The sequence below is a fragment of the Nerophis ophidion genome, linkage group LG02, assembly GCF_033978795.1.
Source record: "Nerophis ophidion isolate RoL-2023_Sa linkage group LG02, RoL_Noph_v1.0, whole genome shotgun sequence".
Lineage (NCBI taxonomy): Eukaryota > Metazoa > Chordata > Actinopteri > Syngnathiformes > Syngnathidae > Nerophis > Nerophis ophidion.
The window spans coordinates 56239673-56262967 of record NC_084612.1 but is presented as its reverse complement, the minus strand read 5'-3'; the positions used below and the strand labels follow the sequence as shown (position 1 = coordinate 56262967).

At 40.8% G+C, this 23295-nt stretch overlaps 1 protein-coding gene across 3 annotated transcripts in view; it reads right to left on the bottom strand.

Annotated features, from left to right (window-relative positions):
* Positions 1–418: 418 nt before the first annotated feature.
* LOC133542658 (rho GTPase-activating protein 40) overlaps positions 419–23295 on the bottom strand; it is an 81232-nt gene continuing 58355 nt past the window's right edge. For all 3 annotated transcript variants that reach the window (XM_061886911.1, XM_061886912.1, XM_061886913.1), the window contains exons 9-15: positions 18272–18431; positions 17546–17628; positions 11931–12137; positions 11716–11862; positions 11434–11585; positions 9109–9164; positions 419–5783 (exon numbers count right to left, since the gene is read on the bottom strand). In XM_061886911.1, the coding sequence (XP_061742895.1) occupies positions 5677–5783; positions 9109–9164; positions 11434–11585; positions 11716–11862; positions 11931–12137; positions 17546–17628; positions 18272–18431 (912 nt within the window). In that variant the 3' untranslated portion in view covers positions 419–5676. The remainder of the gene's footprint in view (positions 5784–9108; positions 9165–11433; positions 11586–11715; positions 11863–11930; positions 12138–17545; positions 17629–18271; positions 18432–23295) is intronic.

The following is a 23295-nucleotide window of genomic DNA, read 5'->3' as shown; positions in this document are numbered from 1 at the left end:
ATAAGAGGAAGAGGAGTCCTGATTATCTTTTTTTCTCCATCCTAAAAGTTGTAATAATAGCAATTCAAGTTGGACCTCATGTTAATCTTTTCTCATCCTAATTTACAACATGGCGCTTGGAAAATGTTGAATTCTTCAAGGGTAAATAAACAAATAAGTGTCTTTCATCAATTAATTTTTTGCTGAATGCTTCATTATTCAAAGTTAATGAGGCGGTCAGTGGAGAATTGGAGTTTTTCTAGAAGCTGCTTCCATTGCACGCACAAATGTATTGGCTGTGTATCACACACACACACACACCCTTCACCTGTGTGTGTGTGTGTGTGCGTGTGTATGTGTGTGTGAGATGCAAGCATGAATGTAATGATGAATGTTCCCCACAGCTGATTCCATCACTGCACACGATTGAACAAATAAATCACATGAGCATCACATTTATTGACAAAGACACATCTCGTAGAACAAAAGCTTGGAGAAAGAGCTAGAAAGGGACACGAATATTGTAGAAAAAAAGTGTTATTGGATACATACAGGCATTTAACACACACACACACACACACACACACACACACACACACACACACACACACACACACACACACACACACACACACACACACACACACACACACACACACACACATTATAGCGTCCTGTGGGACGTCACCTCTGAGGTGACCTACTTCTCCTGAGTGTTGGCAGGAGGCCACGCCATCAACTCGCCTTTGTGCGCAGCCGCTCAACTGTGGCGGCATGGGAGGGTCTCCACGTAATGAAGCTCATCATCATCACACACACACACCCACACACACACACACACACACACATGGTGCTGCCACTGAATTCATGACAGCTATTTATAGCGCTCCTTTATCAGAGAGAGGCCGCATGCAACCGGCAGCCATTACGGCCACACCACCGCGTGTCACATTTTGCCACAAAATGGTGCCGACACACACGCACACGCACACGCACACACACACACACACACACGTCTCCTCAACAGTAAATAAGCACGTGTATTAGTAAACAAATGCAGTCGATGCACTTCCGCTGACAACCTGACACAAATAAAGACCGGCTTCAAGGGCTCCGTGCGTCAGTGAGGCGGCGTTAGAGGTCAGGAAAGGTCTTTGTGCGACACGGTGCACAGGTCAGCCATGTCTTTGTTGTCTGTAAGGCCCGTGAGAGCGCTGATAAGGAGATATCAATCAGCACAGCTCTTTCAAAGGCACACACACTTTCTTGTATTTATTACCTTCTTGATACCTCCTAAAAAAAGGCCTACCTCTTTAGGACCACCCTTTCTAGATATATAAAGTGTAATAAGATAGGCTCCAGCACCCCCCGCGACCCCAAAGGGTACAAGGGGTAGGAAATGGATGGATGGCTGGATATACATAGCTATGTTTTTGTCATGGTCCACGTCTTGTTCTGTTTTTGTTCTGTTTTATTATAACCCTGTTGTGTGTTTGACTTCCTTAGTTCTTAGTTCCCGGTGGCACTTCCTGGTTTTGTTCCGTTGTCATGGTTACCCATTTTGTGTCACCTGTCTCTCCTTTGATCACGCACACCTGCCCTCGATTAGTTATCTCCCTATTTAAGACCGCCTTTGTTTGACATTGTTTCTCAGACTCTTATTTGCTTCATGCAACAAGTGACACCGCTCTTCCCGCATTGTTGTAACTACCTTTCGTACTCTATTAGCTTCTATGCTATTTTGTCCCTAGCTTACACGCTACCTCCTTCTGTTCCCTTTGTTCTTTCTAGCCCATATGCTAGTTCTGTTGGTTTTTGTTAGTGCCTTTGTGCAAGTGTCTTTGTTTTTAGTTTGTTTTATAGTATTAATAAATTATTGTTCCTCCCTTCACGCTGTGTTTCATCTTCGCTGCACCCACGGGAGAACCCAAACACCGCCATGATGCCAGCAAAGCGTCATTTTTTTAAATTTAAAAAAAATTTTTTGTTTGTAATTGGTTTTTAATCTTCAATCAATCAATCAATCAATGTTTACTTATATAGCCCTAAATCACTAGTGTCTCAAAGGGCTGCACAAACCACTACGACATCCTCGGTAGGCCCACATAAGGGCAAGGAAAACTCACACCCAGTGGGACATCGGTGACAATAATGACCCAGTGGGACGTCGGTGACAATGATGACTATGAGAACATGATACTGTGATACTGATGATACTGATGACTATGAGAACATATGAATACACATAATCTTCATTATTTACTTCAAGTTATTACATAATGTCTCTATACACATATTTATTTTTTTTTACTATACATTTATGGCCAAAGGGGGCGCGTTAAATTTTTTTACACACACCTGTTATTACGTGCGTTGGCCAGAGGGGGAGCATTTAAAAATTTTACACACACTTGTTATTTCATATATTGACAAAAAGGGGTTTTTCCATATTGGGGCTATGATTTTCGCTCCTAACTCATATGGAAGGTATTTTTCTTTTTTTGATGTCTCAAGAAGGGTAGAAATACAAAAACACACGCACACACATACACATTCTTGTATTTGTCACCTTCTTGAGACCTCTGAAAAATGCCTACCTCTTTAGGACTACCCTTTCTAGATATTTAAAGTGGAATGTATACAAAGCTATGTTTTTTTATTTTATTTTTGTTGGTAATTGTTTTTAATCTTCATTATTTACTTCAAGTTATTACATCCATCCATCCATTTTCTACCGCTTAATCCCTTTCGGGGTCGCGGGGGGCGCTGGCGCCTATCTCAGCTATGAGGTGGCGACTTGTCCAGGGTGTACCCCGCCTTCCGCCCGATTGTAGCTGTGAAGTTATTACAGTATGTCTTGTTATTTCATATGTTGACCAGAGGGGGAGCACTCTTAAAAACGCACACACACACACACACACACACACACACACACACACACACACACACACACACACACGCACACACACACACACACACACACACACACACACACACACACACACACACTCACACATAAATAACCAGGGGTGTCCAAAATGACCGCATAGGGGAAAACTATTTTGTACATGGGGGCATTTATTTAGTTAGTTAGTTTTTTACCTAATAACAGTTCAAGGTCAAACTCTCACATTATTAACCATTTCCACTTTAGTTTGTTCTTGCCCTGATGTGGGATCTGAGCTGAAGATGTTGTTGTGGCTTGTGCAGCCCTTTGAGATACTCGTGATTAAGGCTATATAAGTAAACTTTGATTGATTGAAAATATGCTATGCTGTTAACAATATTTAAAAAATATTTGTATACATATATATATATATATATATATATATATATATATATATATATATGTATATATGTGACCTTTGTATGTATATATTTATATATATACAAAGGTCACATTCTTGCCACCTCTTACCTGCTGTATTTATGACTTAGAATGCATTTAAAAAAATAAAAAGAAAAAATAGACGCAAAATTGCCAGAAAAATGCAGTTCCCCTGATCTAAAAACATGAACGCAAGAGTTTTCTTTAGAGACATTCAGTAAGGCCCCAAACTCCACATTGTTAATTCCTCTTAATAAAATAATTCTCAAAAACATGAAAGCTTGTCCTTGTGTGTGTTCTTGTATTTCTACCTTTCTTGAGACGTGAAGAAGGAAAAGTATCTTCCATATGAGGAGGTGTGAACAAATGATGACATAAATCATGGTCTCAATAACATTGTATCTAATAGAGAATGTCTCATTTGCACCCCTGCTGGTGACGTCTATCAAAATGAGGGTGGTCCCAAAAAGGAGAGATTTTTCAAATTGACTGTGTGTCGCTTTTAAAAGTGCTTCCTCCTCTGGTCAACATATGAAATATGTTGGCCAAATGAATTAAAAACATAAAATAAATATGTGTATGGAGACATATTGTAATAAATTGAAGTAAATAATGAAGATTTAAAACCAATTACGAAAAAAAAAATACAATTAAATAAATAAATTAACTAAAAGCAGTCTTTTTCTCACAATGTGTCGACTTTTTTCTTATAAAAATGGGAAAACAATTTCATATTCTTTCTGTTTCTGTAATATTGCAATATTTTCTCATAAAATTATAACTTTTTTTAATGTAAAATCATTATTTTTTTATGCAAAATGTCGACATTTGTCATATAAAATTCCAGCTTTTATCATAACATTGCACAAATGTTCAGTTTTTTTGTAAAATTCTGACTTGCGTTGAGTAAAATTACAACTTTTATTAAAAACGTTGCCAACATTCTAAGTTTTTCTTGTGAAAATCCAAGTCCTTCAAATCAAGCTATTTTATATTTGCATAATATGTATATTTTACTAATGCTGTAAATACACATCTTTATAAATCTAGCAAGGGTGGTCCTAAAGAGGTAGGCATTTTTCAGAGGTCTTGAGAAGGTAACAAATAAAAGTATATGTGTGTGTGTGTGTGTGTGTGTGCAAATGCGTGTGTGTGTGTGTGAGTGGGAATGTGTGTGTAAGTGTGCGTGTGTGTGTACATGTGTGTGTTTGTGTGTGTGCACAAATGTGCGTGAAAGTGTGTGTGAGCGTGTGTGTGACTGTGTGCGTGTGTAAGTGTGTGTGTGTGTGAGAATGTGTGTGTGCACACGCGTAAGTGTGTGCTAATGTGTATGTGTGTGTGTGTGAGAGAGAGTACGTGTGTGCGTGCGTGAGTTTGTGTGTGTCCATGTGTGTGTCCGTGTGCACATTTGTGTGTGTAAGTGTGCGTGTGTGAGAGAAAGTGTGTGTGTGCACACATGTCTGTGTGAGAGTGTGTGTGTGTGAGAGAGAGAGATTGGGTGTGTGTGAGTGAGCGTGTGTGAGAGAATGTGTGTGTGTGCACATGTGTGAGTCTGTGTGTGTGTGCACATGTGTATGTGTCTGTTTGCGTGTTTGTGTGCATGTGTGTGTGTGTGTTTGTTTCCTGGAAGAGTTAGTGCTGCAAGGGATTCTGGGTATTTGTTCTGTTGTGTTTATGTTGTGTTACGGTGTGGATGTTCTCCCGAAATGTGTTTGTCATTCTTGTTTGGTGTGGGTTCCCAGTGTGGTGCATATTTGTAACAGTGTTTAAGTTGTTTATACGGCCACCTTCCCTGTGACCTGTATGGCTGTTGACCAAGAATGCCTTGCATTCACTTGTGTGTGTGTAAAAGCTGCATATATTATGTGGTTGGGCCGGCACGCTGTTTGTATTGAGGAAAAGCGGACGTGACGACAGGTTGAAGGCGACGCTGAAAGCAATGGCTTTAAGGCACGCCCCCAATATTGTTGTCTGGGTGGAAATCGGGAGAAATTCGGGACAATAGTTGCCCCGGGCGATTTTCGAGAGGGGCACTGAAATTTGGGAGTCTCCCAGGAAAATTGGGAGGGTTGGCAAGTATGGCGTGAGTGTGTGTTCACATGTGTGTGTGTGTGTGTATGCATTGCCATCTGCTCAGTGAGCAATGGCCATGATGGCTGCAGAGAAAAGTGTCCTCTTTCCTTGTCAGCAGGAGGTCAAGAGTCACAAAACCAAAAAAAGATGCAGTTTTTGAATTAAAGAATGTCCACCTGGCAGATTGTTCATCCTCTATTTGGAATGTCCGCCTTCGGTCTTGTTGACGTCACCATGAAATGACTCCGGCATGCTTCTTTTTCTTGGTCAGACAGCCGCTCCACCCATCCTGGATGTCACATTCCCTTGCTGCTGTTTGTCTTCTGCTTGATGATCCACTCACCTGCAGAGTTGCTCTTGTACAAATCCAGTAGTTGGGTGTCGGGGTCCAGGCGGTGCTCCCCTGCATCAAACACAAATAGCTGCTATTAACACAAGTCGAGGCATACCCGAGTGCACACAGACAACTTGTCATGGTGGTGCTACATTCAACCAAGCTACAAAATGTCATCAGTAAAACTGGAAAAAAAACGTTTTCCATGTGCCTGAAAAGGGAACTGCCCTTTTTTTCAAATGTTTGCCGATCATGTTTTTCTGTTTTTTAATGCATTCTAAGAATGAGGTAAATAAATGATAAATGGATTGTACTTGTATAGCGCTTTTCTACCTTCAAGGTACTCAAAGCGCTTTGACACTACTTCCACATTTACCCATTCACACACACATTCACACACTGATGGAGGGAGCTGCCATGCAAGGCGCTAACCAGCACCCATCAGGAGCAAGGGTGAAGAGTCTTGCTCAGGACACAACGGACGTGACGAGGTTGGTACTAGGTGGGGATTGAACCAGGGACCCTCGGGTTGCGCACGGCCACTCTTCCACTGCGCCACGCCGTCCCTAACAATGCAGCTAACGGAAGGGCTGTGTGCCGAGCCCTCTTCTTTACTGCCTCTACACCTATGACTGCAGTCCAACCCACAACAACAACCTCATGGAGAAGTTCGCACATGACACTACGGTGGTCGGACTCATCTCAAAGGGAAACGAGGCACCCTACAGAGAGGAGGTCCGGAAGTTGGCAGACTGGTGCTCAGAAAACAACCTTGCTCTGAACACCAAGAAAACCAAGGAGATCGTCGTCAACTTAAGGAAACACAGCACTGACCTAGTCCCCTTCAACATCAAGGGTGAGTGTGTGGAGAGGGTCCATACCTTCCAGTCTCTTGGCGTCCTTATCTCTGACAACATCTCCCGGTCAGATTACATTACTGCCATCACTTAAAAGGCTCAGCAGCGAGAGTCCTCAGGAAATACAACCTGGACTCCAACCTGCTTCTGACCTTCTACCGCTCATCCATTGACAGCCTGCTGACATACTGCATCACAGCATGGTACGGCAGCTGCAACGTTGCAGACAGGGAGAGGTTCCAGGGTTCCAGAGAGTGGTAAAGGCAGCACAGCGGATCATCGGCTACCTTATCCTCTCCCTGACCGACATTTACACCTCCCGCTGCCTCAGCAGTTCTACCAACATTATCAAGGACAGCTCCCACCCTGGCTTTGACCTGTTTGACATGCTGCCCTCAGGAAGGCGCTACAGGGTCATCAGGTCTTTTTGATTGATTGATTGAAACTTTTATTAGTAGATTGCACAGTACAGTACATATTCCCAACAATTGACCACTAAATGTAACACCCGAATAAGTTTTTCAACTTGTTTAAGTCGGGATCCACGTTAATCAATTCATCTCTAAGACAAACAGACTAAAGAACAGTTTTTTCCCTAAAGCCATAACCACGGTAAACTCTCATAGGCACTGATTTTATAGTTTAGCACCTCTCTGTGTGCAATTTGTACTTTCCACACACAGTCTAAATGCTTCTGTATATATGTACTAACGTTTGTATAGAGTATAAAATTTAAACAACATATTCAGAATATTCGTTCTCAGGACTGGACTCTGCACCTTACTTCCTTTTGCACTATCCATTTTCTTTCCTTCCTATGTTTTGCATATTTATAGACTGTCACACTGACACTGGAGTTGCTTTTAATCTCATTGTACCTGTGTATAGGGACAATAAAATACATTCTATTCTATATAAAGCCCTCTGAAATATTATCCAAAAAGCACCAACAATACTCAAAATAAACCTCCTGACCTGAATAATAACCATTATATATTGTTATTTTAAGTGCTAATGCAGACAAACTATTTTAGGCGGCAGCTATGATACTGACTACTGGTGCTGCATCACCTCTGAGTTGGTAAAAGTTAATTCCAGACTATAAATCATACCTATCACCTGGATAGTAGAAGGTTGTGGCCGTGAATTGAGAAGTTGGTCAACTTTGACATTCAGCAAGCTAAATTCATCAGCCCGGAGGTTGGGTCTTGGGTGCAGTTGGGTGTTCAAACAGGACAATGACCCCAAACACAAGTCAAAAGTGGTAAAGGAATGGCTAAATCAGGCTAGAATGAAGGTTTTAGAATGGCCTTCCCATATTCCTGACTTGAAAGTGTGGAGAATGCTTACAAAACAAGTCCATGTCAGAAAACCAACAAATTTAGCTGAACTGCACCAATTTTGTCATGAGGAGTGGTCAAAAATTCAAGCAGACGTTTGGGGATGGCTACCAAAAGCGCCTTATTGCAGTGAAACTTGCCAAGGGACATGTAAGCAAATATTAACAGTGATGTATGTATACTTTTGACCCAGCAGATTTGCTCACATTTTCAGTAGACTTTTAGAATAACTATGTGTAAGTTATCACACAACTCTTATGCTTAAAAGTTTTTGCTATACTTATTAGCTATTCTGCTCAAGTTACTTTTCTATTTGTGCAAGGACAAAACTTCTTGTCTAAAGGGTGGTCTCAGTCGCAGAGGTTATCTTTGTTTTATCCCGCTAAAACCCAATGACTTCAAAGACCTCAACGAAGATAGGATGACAGCACGCACACAAAGCAGAGACAAGGAAATCACAAGGCCCTAGCACATTCCGTCACGTATTGTGCGTACTGGCAGCTGCTTTGCATGAAATGTGTGTCCTTTCCTTTTAGAGGCGGCCTCAGTGATGTAACCAGGGACCTCCCAAATAAATAGAGGAACAAGTGGGCTGAACTTTAGAGCGTAGTTTTGATCTGTAACTAGAGCACAGCCCAAAAACGTCTCTCCTCATTGAGCCAAATTGAACTCTGTCTCTGCATGATTCCTTGCTTCTTGCCTGTTTAGTAGATGTTATCAGTGTTTGAACCTGACATAGACCCATAATAAATTCATAAGAGACCCAAACTTCATGAATGTCTTTTGTGACCAACAAGTACGTGCTCCAATCACTATCACAAACAAATATGAGTTGTAGAAATGATTGGAAACTCAAAACAGCCATGAGATTTTGTTCTTTACAAGTGTATGTAAACATTTGACCGCGACTGTATCTTCTTTGGTGGTTGAAAAAAATCCAACATATTTTATCTCTGTAAATGCGAAAGAGATCCACATCTCCTGCATCCTTCACCATTGATTTAAAAGCGTTGTTCTTCCTTTTTTTTTTTGCCCTATATTATTTCAAAACATTGTTGTACACAGACACTTGACAAACTTCTCTGAGTGTGTGTGAGCGTGTCCACATCATACTCACTATTGCATAAAAGCATACGCAGGTAGATAGACAGGCAACATGTAGACTAGGGTAGCAGAGAATCAGGCACTTCCACTTACCGATATTTCCGCCCACTTCGTACAAGGCGTAGTCTGAGAAAGACACAGAGCCATTCCTGTGGGGGGGTAAAACATACATGTTAGTGTTTCGCTACTTAGTTTGAATGAATTGCTGTTAGTCCTAAAAATGTAATAATAATCGTAGGATTGGTATTAGGGGTTGGATAGCATATATCAATACTACTGTATGATTGGTGTTTATTTACATTGAATGCATTTGTGAGAGAACATGTAATAGTTTAAATGTAGCTACTGCTATCTCAGTTAATAAAGAAGTTATTAATGACAATGTGCTATTTAGAGACTGCGGCTGTTATTTCCATTTGTAAACCTCGCACCCAAATCCCCGGGAAGAGCTGGACTAAGTAGCAAAGTAAGAGGGAGGTCTGGGCTTCCCTGCTTAGGCAGCCCGACTTCAGATAAGCGGAAGATGATGGATGGATGGATGGAAAATTGAAATATGATATTTAATAACATACTATTTGTTGCATGATCAGATAATATTAAAATTTACAAAATATACAATTTCATGCACCACCTGTTTTTTCTTTCCAAATGGAAAGTGTTAAGTTCTGGTGTATGTCTGGACAGAGGGATACAGAGACGACAGGCAAGTGCATTAAGAAGCCCTTTTTAACACGTGTGAAGAACAAAGCAAGCAAAGCAAAAGATCCAGCTACGTTTCGAGTACAGGGCTGGCATTAAAGGCGATTGAAAACCAGGTACAGGTGAGGGCGCCAGTGCTCAGATAAGACAATTGGCGGTATCCAACAGGAAGTGGAAAAGAAAAATATGAGCGCTGGACAGGAAATAAAATGTAAACTAATAATAAAGTCCAAACTGTCATATGAGATTATGACTTAAAGAACAAATACATTTAGCAATAAATGTCAAGTATTTTATGATGCACATTTTTTCCGGGCTTTTGTGGGCTACAAAAAATGATGCCAAGAGCTAAGGCCTTAAAGGGAAACATTATCACCAGACCTATGTAAGCGTCAATATATACCTTGATGGTGTACAAAAAAAACCATATATTTTTTTAACCGATTTCCGAACTCTAAATGGGTGATTTTGGCGAATTAAACGCCTTTCTGTTTATCGGTCCGGGGCGATGACGTCAGAACGTAACGTCGCCGAGGTAATACAGCTGCCATTTTCATTTTCAACACATTGTAAACATGGGTCTCAGCGCTGTTATTTTCCGTTTTTTCAACTATTTTTTGGAACCTCGTCGGCGTGTTGTCGGAGGGTGTAACAACACTAACAGGGAGGGATTCAAGTTGCACCACTGACCCGAAGATGCGAAAGTGTCTGCCGCCAAACCCCCAATGAATGTAAAGGTTTGTCTCCACATTTTACCGGCGATGACAGACATGGCACAGAGATGTATGGATGACCTGCAGATGCATTTTCAATGATAAAGTCAACGAAATCACAAAGGTGTGTTTTGTTGATGTTGACTTATGTGCTAATCTGACATATTGGGTTGCGGCGTGACTGCCAGCTAATTGATGCTAACATGCTATGCTAATCGACGCTAACATGCTATTTACCGGCGGTGCTAAGGCAGATGTATGGATAACCTGCAGATGCATTTGCAACGATAGTCAACGAAATCACAAAGGTGAGTTTTGTTGATGTTGACTGCCAGCTAATCCATGCTATGCTAATCGATGCTAACATGCTATTTACCGGCAGTGCTAAAGCAGACATGGCACAGAGATGTATGGATAACCTGCAGATGCATTTGCAACTATATTACGTTTACTTCCACCCACATTTGAAGCGAAAAAAACACTTACCAATCGACGGATTTATGTTGCTCCAGTGTCACAAGATGCGAAAGTCCTGATCGTTTGGTCCGCACATTTTACCGACGATGCTAACGCGGCTATTAGGCCATGCTATGGCTATGAATAGTGTCAATAGCTATTCGCTCAATAGCTTCAGTTTCTTCTTCAATACTTTCATAGTCCGACCATCTGTTTCAATACATGCGTAATCTGTTGAATCGCTTAAACCGCTGAAATCCAAGTCTGAATCCGAGCTAATGTCATTATATCTTGCTGTGCTATTCCCATTGTTTGTTTACATTGGCAACACTGTATGACGTCACAGGAAAATGGATAGCGGTTTCGAAAATAGCGAAAATAAGGCACTTTAAAGCTTTATTTAGGGATATTCCGAGACCAGTAAAATTTTGAAAAAAACTTCCAAAAATACAACAAGTCACTGGGAACTGATTTTTATTGTTTTTAACCCTTTTGAAATTGTGATAATGTTCCCCTTTAAGTTTGACACGTGTCCATTAGAAGTGTGTACCTTCGCTGTTGGCCCTTCCCATTTTCAGGGCTGCGTAGGAACAGCTGGTAAAAGTTATTGAGCACGTCTGATGCCCGGGAGCTGCTGTTGATGTCCACCGCCATGGTTTTCTTTGCCTGATCCCCAATGTGGATCTTGACCGTTCGCCGTGACTACAAAGAGTGAGCTAGTTAAAAATGTCCTTTTTAAAAAAAAAAAAAATATATATATATATATATGTGTGTTTTAATAACAAAATATATGTTGCTGTTTGTGGGGTAAAATTGTGTCAAAGTTGCTGACCTCTGTGGTGTTTTTATCAACTTTTTCCTGTCTGTCTGCGTGGCTCAATCTGGAGCGAAGGTTCTTGAAGCGGCGGTCGTAAAACTGGTAACGCCTGCTGCTGTTCTCGTTCAGCTTTCGCACCTGGCTCATGACAAAAATTGGGATCTGGGGAGAGAAAAAAATAATCAAGTGTGTCACATCCGCATCCTCAGCTGGTGAGATGCTTAACGTACCATCCACAGCAGGTCCTGATAGCGGATGAGGAGCCTCATGACGTCGGCGGCTCTCTCCACCTGGTCTCTTCCTGCTGCCTCGGTCAGACTACTGGGCACGGCCTTGTGAAGGAACAGGTTGGGAGCCATGATGGTCGCCACGGCCCACAGGTTCATCCTATTCCACTTCTCCTTAGACACCACTTTACCGAGGAACTCCAGGAGAGCCTTGGGGCAACCAACAGCAAAGTTAAAGTTAAGTTAAAGTTAAATGCCTACTAGCAGGTCCATTCTATGTGTCATACTTGATCATTTCGCGATATTGCCAGATTTTTGCTGAAAGGATTTAGTAGAGAACATCCACGATAAAGTTCGCAACTTTCGGTGCTAAGAGAAAAGCCCTGCCTCTATCAGAAGTCGCAGACGATGACGTCACATGTTGATGGCTCCTCACATATTCACATTGATTTTAATAGGAGGTTCCAACAAAAAGAGCTATTCGGACCGAGAAAACGACAATTTCCCCATTAATTTGAGCGAGGATGAAAGATTCATGTTTGAGGATATTGATAGCGACTGACTAGAAAAAACAACAAACAAACAAAAAAAGAAGTTCAAAAAAAAAAAGACGGATTCTGATGTTTTTAGACACATTTACTAGGATAATTCTGGGAAATCCCTTATCTTTCTATTGTGTTGCTAGTGCTTTAGTGAGTTTAACAGTACCTGATAGTCGGAAGTGTGCGTCCACGGGTAGGTTGACGCACCGTGTCTCAGGGAAGTCGATGGCAGCTGTATGGGCGGCACAAGCTCAGCTGATATCCGGTAAGAAGCGACTTTTTATCACAATTTTCTCACCGAAACCTGCTGGTTGACATTCGGTTGGGATCCATGTTCGCTGTGATCCATAGTAAAGTTTCACCTCCGGGAATTTTAAACAAGGAATCACCGTGTGGTTTGTATGGCTAAAGGCTAAAGCTTCCCAACTCCATTTTTCTACTTTGACTTCTTCATTATTAATTGAACAAATTGCAAAAGATTCAACAACACAGATGTCTAAAATACTGTGTAATTATGCGGTTAAAGCAGACGACTTTTAGCCGCGAGTCGTGCAGCGCTAATATTTCCTTACAGTCCGTGACGTCACGCGCATTCGTCATCATTCCGCGACCTTTTTAACAATAAACTCTGCGGGGAATTTAAAATTGTATCTTAGTAAACTAAACCGGCCATATTGGCATGTGTTGCAATGTTAATATTTCATCATTGATATATAAACTATCAGACTGCGTGGTCGGTAGTAGTGGGTTTCAGTAGGCCTTTAAAGTTAAGGTACAGTACCAATGATTGTCACACACACACTATGTGTGGTGAAATGTGTCCTCTGCATTTGATCCATGCCCTTGTTCACCCCCTGGGAGGTGAGGGGAGCAGTGGTGCCGCGCCCGGCAATCATTTTTGGTAATTTAACCCCTCAATTTCAACCCTTGATGCTGAATGCCAAGCAGGGAGGTAATGGGTCGCATTTTTATAGTCTTTGGTATGACTCGGCCATGGTTTGAACTCACAACCTAACGATCTCATTACTATTCTCCATCTTCATAGAAGATGTTGTGAAACACCCTATTCCTGAATGCGGACCACTCCATCATCTTTGCACCAGCATCAACATTCAATGGACTGGAGGTAGCTGCATCGCTAAACAAAGACCTGGAAAACATCTGAAAGTGGGCTGACACCTGGAAGTAGAGATGCGCGGTTTGCGGTCACAACCGCGGAGTTCGCGGATAAACCGCGGGTCGGGCGGGTGACATGACAAAAAAATAGATTTAAATAGATTTGGGCGGGTGGCGGTTGAACCAATTCGGAAATATATATTGTAATAATCCCAGGAATGTAGGCTCATAAAACTTCTTCGTTTGTCTTGTCTTTATTGCACAAGATGTAATACAACCACACAACACCTCTCATGTCTCTAACGCTTTTCCCGGGACAACTCGAACTCTCACTTCCTGTCAACAATGTCACGTCCCTATCTCTCCCGGAAGTCCCATCCCCCAGCCAAAGTCATTGGCTAACACCCCGTAGCCAGCCGCTACATTATAAATAGTTAAATGTTGTGTTGAAGAGGTTAATTTAGCCTACTGACGTGTATTTATAAATGGTTGATTTATATAGGCTAGTAGGTAAAGTGTTGTACCCGACAACTCTTGATGGTACAATCCATATAACACGTCACAGACAACGTCACGCTAACATCACGTGACACCTCTGATGAAGGCTGCAGAAGCAAGGTAGCCCAAACTTGTCAGGTACAACACTTTACCTTACTAGCCTACAGAAATCAACCATTTGTAAATAGTTAAATGTTGTTACCCACAAACGAAAAACGAGCAGCAATCTTTGAAACAGTATGTGGGCATACTTTTATTTTGAAGTGTCTCGTTTGGTCTGTCGACGGATGTAAGGAAGCTACTTCCGGGTATGAGTACACATTTTTTTGATGCATGAGAAGGGAGAAAGAGAGCGACTGATCGTAACAAAGACCAAAAAGTGTCACAATGACTTTAAGCGTTTGGGCTATAAAAGCCAGAAGATCACAATTTCCTCCTAAAATAAGCATGCAGGCCAACGAGGTATTTGTCATTTGTTGGTATTTTACTTGGTAAAATGTTTGATCCACATGCTGTGCATGTTATTATTTTTACGTTTGTAACGTGCTTTATTTGTTACAGTTTTCACGGTGAACTTGAAGGGAAAAGAAACCTTCAAATAAATCAGTTCAAGAAAGCCATTGTGTCTGTGGGATTTGGAGGTAGTTACACTTTCTAACCTCACTAATGCCTTGCATCATCTATATTAGATATATAACAACGGGCGGGTGTGGGTTTGATAAAACGTTGGTTCGGGTGGATGGCGGGTGGATGACCAGTTTAGTGATGCGGTTGCGGATGATATAATTGCCTATCCGCGCTTCTCTACCTGGAAGGTCATTTTTGAGCCCAACAAGTGCAAGGTTACAATCCTGTCCAGGAAGAAGAATCCATCCCGCCCAGATCTCTTTTTCGGGGCCACTAAAATCGGGCTGTGAGAGCAGATAGAGGTTATTGGTCTTTGTATCGACTCCAAACTAACGTGGACCAGCCGCCTGTCCAACATCTGCAAACGTGCTGGTCAATGTCGCTACGTAAGCTGGCCAACAAGCTTGACGCTAAAGGCAGAGCCAACATCTACAAGAACCAGGTAATGAGCATTATTGAGTACTCCTGCTTAGGCTTGGTGAATGCCGCTCAGACTACTCTCGGGCAGCTCGAGATCATCCAAAAAAGCTCTTAAAATCGTTGCCCTGGATGAGGACTTTACCTTCCAGCAGTTCGCCATCAGAAAGCGGTGTCATCGACGAGCAGTTGCAGCAACAACTGCCTTTATAAAAAGCACACCCCCAGCTGTCCTGCGGATCTTAAAGCGCTGTTACCCCCGCCCACATCTCAGCTCGTATCACCCGGAGGGTTACCAAGCCATCCATCCATCCATCCATCCATTTCCTATTGCCTATTCCCTTTGGGGTCGCGGGGGGTGCTGGTGCCTATCTGAGCTACAATCGGGCGGAAGGCGGGGTACACCCTGGACAATTCCCCACCTCATCGCAGGGCCAACACAGATAGACTGGCAACATTCACACTCACATTCACACACTAGGGACCATTTAGTGTTGCCAATCAACCTATCCCCAGGTGCATGTCTTTGGAAGTGGGAGGAAGTCGGAGTACCCGGAGGGAACCCACGTCGTCACGGGGAGAACATGCAAACTCCACACAGAAAGATCCCAAGCCTGGGATTGAACCCAAGACTGCTCAGGACCTTCGTATTGTGAGGCAGATGCACTAACCCCTCTCCCACCGTGCTCTACAGTTACCAAGCCATGCCCTGGATATCCTAAAGTCAAAAATCAAATGCCTCGACAGTGAAAACCATTTCAGGTGCCTACCTCTTTGAAGTTCATGGAGAGAATGCCAAGAGTATGCAAAGCAGTAATCAGGGCAAAGGGTGGCTATTTTGAAGAAACTAGAATATAAAACATGTTCTCAGTTATTTCACCTTTTTTTGTTAAGTACATAACTCCACATGTGTTCATTAATAGTTTTGATGTGACAATCTACAATGTAAATAGTCATGAAAATAAAGAAAACACATTGAATGAGAAGGTGTGTCCAAGCTTTTGGGCTGTACTATGTGTATATATATATATATATATATATATATATATATATATATATATATATATATATATATATATATATATATATATATATATATATATATCTTTAGTTATTTTTTCAATTATTATTTAGGTGTACTTTTCTATTTTGTGTGCTTAATAGGCACATAACTGGTCTGTGGAGGTCAGAGTACGCGTCGGTGGTAGGAGATCAAATACGTATCCCCTTAATAAAATAAAAAAATCATTCATAACCCTTATTAATATGTTTTCTTCACATTTTTTCTTTCGCGGGTCCCAACCATAAACATTCAGGATTGTTAATATGTTTCTAAGGCGTAAACATCCATCCATCCATCCATCCATCCATTTCCTACCGCTTATTCCCTTTGGGGTCGCGGGGGCAGCTGGTGCCTATCTTAGCTACAATCGGGCGGAAGGCGGGGTACACCCTGGGCAAGGGCAAGCACAGATAGACAACATTTACACTCACATTCACACACTAGGGCCAATTTAGTGTTGCCAACCCTATCCCAAGGTGCATGTCTTTCGAAGTGGGAGGAAGCCGGAGTACCCGGAGGGAACCCACGCATTCATGGGGAGGACATGCAAACTCCACACAGAAAGATCCAGAGCCCGGGATTGAACCATAACTACTCAGGACCTTCGTATTATGAGACAGACGCACTAACCCCTCTGCCACTGTGAAGCCCAAGGCGTAAAAATACACCCCAAAAATCGGATCAAATAGTTGGGTGCCTAAAAATTCACAGCCCTAATACTTTCCCCACAGCAACTAATACAAGTACTGCTATGGTGAATTTGTGTATGTCTGTTGCATGTTATATTATTGTCAGAATAATTGTATCTATGTTATCACAAAACGTGTGTTTCAATGAGTTCCCGGCGAGCAGACAAAAGCTGTCTTTGATCTTACCAATAAAAGGCTTGTAAAACTCCCTGTGTAGCATGGGAAGTGACATGAAAGTGTCGGTTTCTTTGATCTATTGTAATCCACAGGAAGATTTTTTTCTTGACCCGAGACCTACAAAGCGGAGAGGAAACAGGACCTGACCCCCCTCCAGGTAACTTTTCTTTGAACTGTTTGATAAACAAAGGCGACGGATGTTTACGACCCCCCTTCCTTTGGAAACAGCTGTTGCCATGGATTCAGGGAAAGTCCAAATAAAACAAGAGGCGTGCAACCTGTCGTCCCATACATGCAACCTGCATGTATGGGACGACAGAGTATGGGACGACACTATACGAGGGTACAGGTCTACGCGTTTCTCCTCGTTGAGCTAAATTGAATCCTGTCCTGTTTAATTCCTTGCTTCTTGTCTGTTTAATAGATGTCATCAGTGTTTAAACCTGACAGTTATTGTTATTACGAATGTTATTGTTATTCTTCATGTACCTTCAGGGTGTTCCTGTTGGACTCGGGCAGCAGCAGGATAAGCAGGTTCAACATGTGAAGTTTCTGCTTCAGCTCGGTGATGTCTACACGAGAATCGAAGGGCAAAGAGGTGAGACACATGTATGCACCTGCATGAGAGCGCACACACACACACACACACACACACACACGCACACACACACACACACACACACACACACACACACACACACACACACACACGCACATTCATTTCCTGCCGTGTTCATAGAAAAATAATGAGATGTCCAAAGATGGATAGTGTTGTGACAGGACGCCATTAAGCTTTTGTCGTTGTTTATCACATTCCTCACCAACTATACAACAGCAAAGCATTAATCTCATACTAATATTGATCCATGTTTTATTAAAGTGGGAACACACCATGAAATCAAATACACTTTCCACCCGTCTAAAATTGAAGTAAATACAAGAGGTTCTCTGTTTTCTGGTTTGTGTATCACAGTTCTATAGTTCATACCAATCCAACACCAGATTTAAAGTTAAAGTTAAAGTTCCACTGATAGTCACACACACACTACGTGTGGTGAAATTACCCTCTGCATTTGACCCATCCCCATGTTCCACCCCCTGGGAGGTGAGGTGAGCAGTGAGCAACAGGGGTGGCCACGCTCGGGAATCATTTTGGTGATTTAGTTTAATCATTAAGGAAGACGTTTTGTCTGTGGTCCAGGTCCAAAAACTGACCTTTGACGGCGATGAAGATGTTGAGGTACTCGGTGGTGAGCAGGGGAGCAGGAAGTTCTCGGATGAATTTTTTGAGAAGTGCGGCCGCATCGTTTGGGCTCACTTCGTCCCATCGGAACTGACCTGAGTAGAAATTGGCCTCCAGATTCTTCTGCAGCAGCTGAGGGTGAAGGGGACATTTTTAGTAAATGTCTTACAGTATGTCTCATTAGGTCCGGAAATCTCCAGTTTTTGAGGAATCCTGACAATAACAGAAAAAAATCTAACTTAATGCTTATGAGGTGAAGTAGAGCACTGTTTTTTTAACCTTTTTTGAGCCAAGGCAAATTTTTTGCGTTGAAAATCCGCAGGCACACCACCGGCAGAAATCATTAAAAAAACGAAACTCAGTTGACAGTAAAAAGCCGTTGTCGCAATTCTTGGATGTGACTTTAAACCATAAGCAACCATGCATCAATATATATCTTGTCTCAAAGGATGTGTAATTTCACCACCTGTCACATCACACCCTGACTTATTTGGAGTTTTTTTTGCTGTTTTCCTGTATGTAGTGTTTTAGTTCTTGTCTTGTGCTCCTATTTTGGTGTCTTTTTCTCTTTTTTTTTGGTATTTTCCTGTAGCAGTTTCATGTCTTCCTTTGAGCGATATTTCCCGCATCTACTTTGTTTTACTAATCAAGAATATTTCAGTTGTTTACATCCTTTTTTGTGGGGACATCGTTGATTGTCATGTCATGTTCAGATGTACATTGCGGACGACGCCGTCTTTGCTCCACAGTAAGTCTTTGCTGTCGTCCAGCATTCTGTTTTTGTTTACTCTGTAGCCAGTTCAGTTGTAGTTTTGTTCTGCATAGCCCTCCATAAGCTCCAATGTATTTTCTTAGGGGCACTTACCTTTTGTTTATTTTTGGTTTAAGCATTAGAGACCTTCTTACCTGCACGCTGCTTACCGCTGTTTCCGACATCTACAAAGCAATTAGCTACCGACTGCCACCTACTGGTATTGAAGAGTATAACACAGTTACTCTGCCGAGCTCCAGACAGCCAATTGAACCAGGTTGCTGGCACAGCCACTCTCCCAACTGCGCCACGCCGTGACTACACACACCTCCAATCTCATCTGAAGGACATAAAGAGCCTGAATATGGAGGTTAATTTGTGTCTTTATTACAAAAGTTTTTTTTTCAACTGAATTTATGTAACTCAAATTGTTGCTTTTGAATTTTTACATAAAATAAAGCTGACAATTTCATTGAAAGGAAATTCAGTATTTTAAAATTCAGTGTATAACATTTGGTGTAAAAAATAATTGTTAAAAATGTTGTGTATAAAAATTCAGTGCTGAAAATTTCAACCGTTGAAAAATTTGCTGCTTCAAGCCTCTCTCAGAAGCAGCCACTGGTGTCAAGTTTAATGTCACATGACACGGGTCTTGCAAAACAGCATTAAAAAAAAGCAGTTACCTGGGTCACCTGTGCATAATACAACTTAATTAAAGTTTCAATGCAGCCCACTGTGTCAGAGTTTGTCGGTGACGAACCCCAAAATGCAGAGAAGGAGGCAGGCATGGAGTGAGAAAACATGATTTAATAAAAATACAAAAACAAGAACAAACAAAAGGGTACAAACAAAAAGCGCGCACAAGGCGGATAACAAACTAAGGGAGCTAGCATCGGAGCTAGAAAATAGAAGGAGCTTAGCATGGAAGCTAGCAAAAACAAAAAGGCCTAGCGTGGAAGGTGCAGGTCTCGAGCAGGAAACTTAAGTCGTACATGAAATATGAAAACAAACTTGGAAGCAGAGAACAAAAGGCCGTAAGCTAAAAACCGCAATCAAATAAACCTTACCGCAACACTGCATTGACAAAACACGACACGACAGGTAGCAACGACAAGCGCGACATGGACATGACAATAACCCAGCAACTGACTGGAGGACAAAAAAAGGCTCAAATAGAATTACGCTGATTGACACCAGGTGTGGCCAGGTGTCAGTCAGCCGCAGCTGAGGGAAAACAGCGCACAGGGAAAAAAACAGGAAACGGACCAAATAAGAGCGCTGACAGGAACTAAAAACAGGAAATATTAAACACACACAGAGGAAAAAATAAAACACAAACTGTCAGTGGCAAGCCTGACACACTGGATGTTTTCAAACCATAGAAGTGATTCCAATGGCTAAAATCAGCACTTTTAAGTGACATACAGTTTCTAGGTGTTATGATATGCAGCTGAACTGTCTGTGGTGCAGATGGTGCTGGATAACGATGTTCAGGTAAACGTAAGAAGAAAACACGGGCCATAGATGTTCGGATGTATTCATGGAGTGAAGAATAAATGTTTGAGCATAAGCTGGTTCTTCACAAGACAAAGTTTGTCATTAATTGATGAACAACACACTATGGTGACAATAGATAGATAGATAGATAGATAGATAGTACTTTATTGATTCCTTCAGGAGAGTTCCTTCAGGAAAATTAAAATTAGGAACAGTGATCGAATAAGTGGATATTTAAAAAAAAAAATTGCAATGTTTGTTGCATTTCTGTCGCTCTTGCTTGATTATTAAAGATGTTGCTCAAGAAAGTTGTCTGCAGTAGAAGAGCAAATTTTGTGTAGTTTGAATATTCAGTGTTTTATTGTTCATAGTTAATATTGTAAATCCCACATTCTGAATGTTCATGTACATTGAGTGTCTTTTTCTGTAAAAAACAGACCAGAATATCTCAAAAACGGAAATAACTACAGTTATTTTATGGAATTATAAGACTGTCAGAATGTACATACAAGTATAGAATGTGGGATTTACAATATAAACTATGGACAATAAAACACCGGATATTGAGAATATGCGTTGACCACCTGCTTGATGGACATGTTATTTATTATCGAGCAAGAGTAACAAAAATGCAACAAACACGGCAAAACATAAACGCAAAGGGTAAAAATCATTCACATATTCGACATGATATCACTGTTCTGCAGAACTTTGCAGTAGAATTCTCCCTCCGTCTGACACTCGCTTTGGCTTTTTTGCTCTGTAAACAAGCCCCACCCACCCTGCCCCACTCTGATCGTTCCCAAAGCTTCGTATGCTCCCTATCATATCAAAAAGTCATTATTGTTACTTTACCAAAAAAGTTACTAACTACATTACTAACATAATTACTCCTTAATAAAAGTAATTAATTACCAGGGAAAGGAATTTATATGTCACTTAAAAAAATAAAATAAATTAATATCTAGCATATACATTTGAGATTCTGGGCCTAGAGGCGTGTGACATCATCCAGGGTTTCAACTGACCTTTGGCAGCAAGCAGCGCACTATTTTGGCCTATGAAGCAAGTTCTTTTGAATATTTTCACTAGATTGTGTTTTTTCTGCTTAATGAATAGATTGAATGTGCTTTGATGGCTGCCAAATCTTCTTGTCAACAAACGGGGTATTGTTTGGATGGCAGGTTTGTCACTTTAATCATTGATTTAATGTCCAATATACCCATTTTATGTGCGTATGTTTTTGTCTGCTGTGTCACAATGTGATGTTGCTTCTTCCTGTTTGACATTATGTTCATTTTAGTGTGATGGTGCTTGTTGCTTCCAGGAGTAAAATGATATTTCCTGCATTGAACTTGCGGCACTTACGACACTGTCTTGTGTCGACATAAAACCGCATCGGGTGTAGCGTGCCACGTTACATCAAGATATCGCTAACGGCATTGTAACGGATCCAAAAGTAATTAATTAGATTTCTCGTTACTAGTAAAAGTTGTTATATAACGATATTATTACAAACACTTTTCGTATGTCACTCAAAAGTGCAGATTCTAACCACTGGAATAATTTATTTTGAAAATATACAGCAGGCCAAATTAAAATGTTAATTATGTTGTATTATGCCCAAGTAGCCCAGTTAACTGCCTTTGGATGCTGTTTTGCAAGACACGTGTCACGTGACTTTAAACTTGACACCTCATTGGCTGCTTCTGAGAAAGGATCAATTGCTTCTGTCTTAATTTACCTGTAAGTGAGTCTTGCATTTTGAAGAAGCATTTTTTTACACTGAATTTTTACTTTTTTAGACTGAATTTTTATGCACTGTTTTTTTACAATATTTTTATGCACTAAATAGATTAGACTTAATTCATAACTTATAATTAATTTATAATTATATATTTAAAACAATTCCTGATTTTTTTTACACTGATTTTCTTCACACTGAATTTTTATACACTGATTTTTGTATATTGACTTTTTATCCACTGAATTTAAAAACACTGAATTTATTTTTTTAAAATTGCCATCATAATTAGATTTTTTTTTAATTAGATTCACAAAATTCAAACCTAAAAAAATCAGCGTAAAAAAAAAGCTTCAGTAATAGAGACACAAATTAATCTCCATACCTGACTAACTTTGTCGTTTCGCGGCAATGTGCCTTCAACTGGCAAGAAGTATCTCTTTGTGTGTGCCAACCACTTCAAAAGAATCCTGCTTCACAAATCAAAACTTTTTCCGAAAGCTACTTTTAATGGCGGACTTTGTGCCTCCTGTAGAGCAATGGAGGAAACAATGAAAGGGCAAGTACTAACAGTAGATTGCCACTGTTTGAATGAAACATTTGCAACGTTAACTCCATTTGTAGTGGCACTTGTGGCTTAGCCTTCTAATTTACAGCATCACCAACTTCCAGGAATATAAAAAATGTTTTCCTGAAAAAACAAAAAACAGATTCTATCCTAAATCAATGCAAAGTTTAGACCAAATAACCATGATTACTGTCATGTAGACCAAAAGCATTTGTTTCCCCTATAATATGATATATATATAAATATATGATAAGTTATAAATTAAGCCCAATATTTTGTTATTATTTTTCTTCTTATTATTACTATTATTTTAATTATTGTTATTACTATAAACATGTTTGTCTATAGTTTGCTTAATTAACAAAGTAAATTTTAAACATTGGATGATAAAGCCATGATCCTTGACAATGTACTTGCCAAATGGCGCCACCTGCTG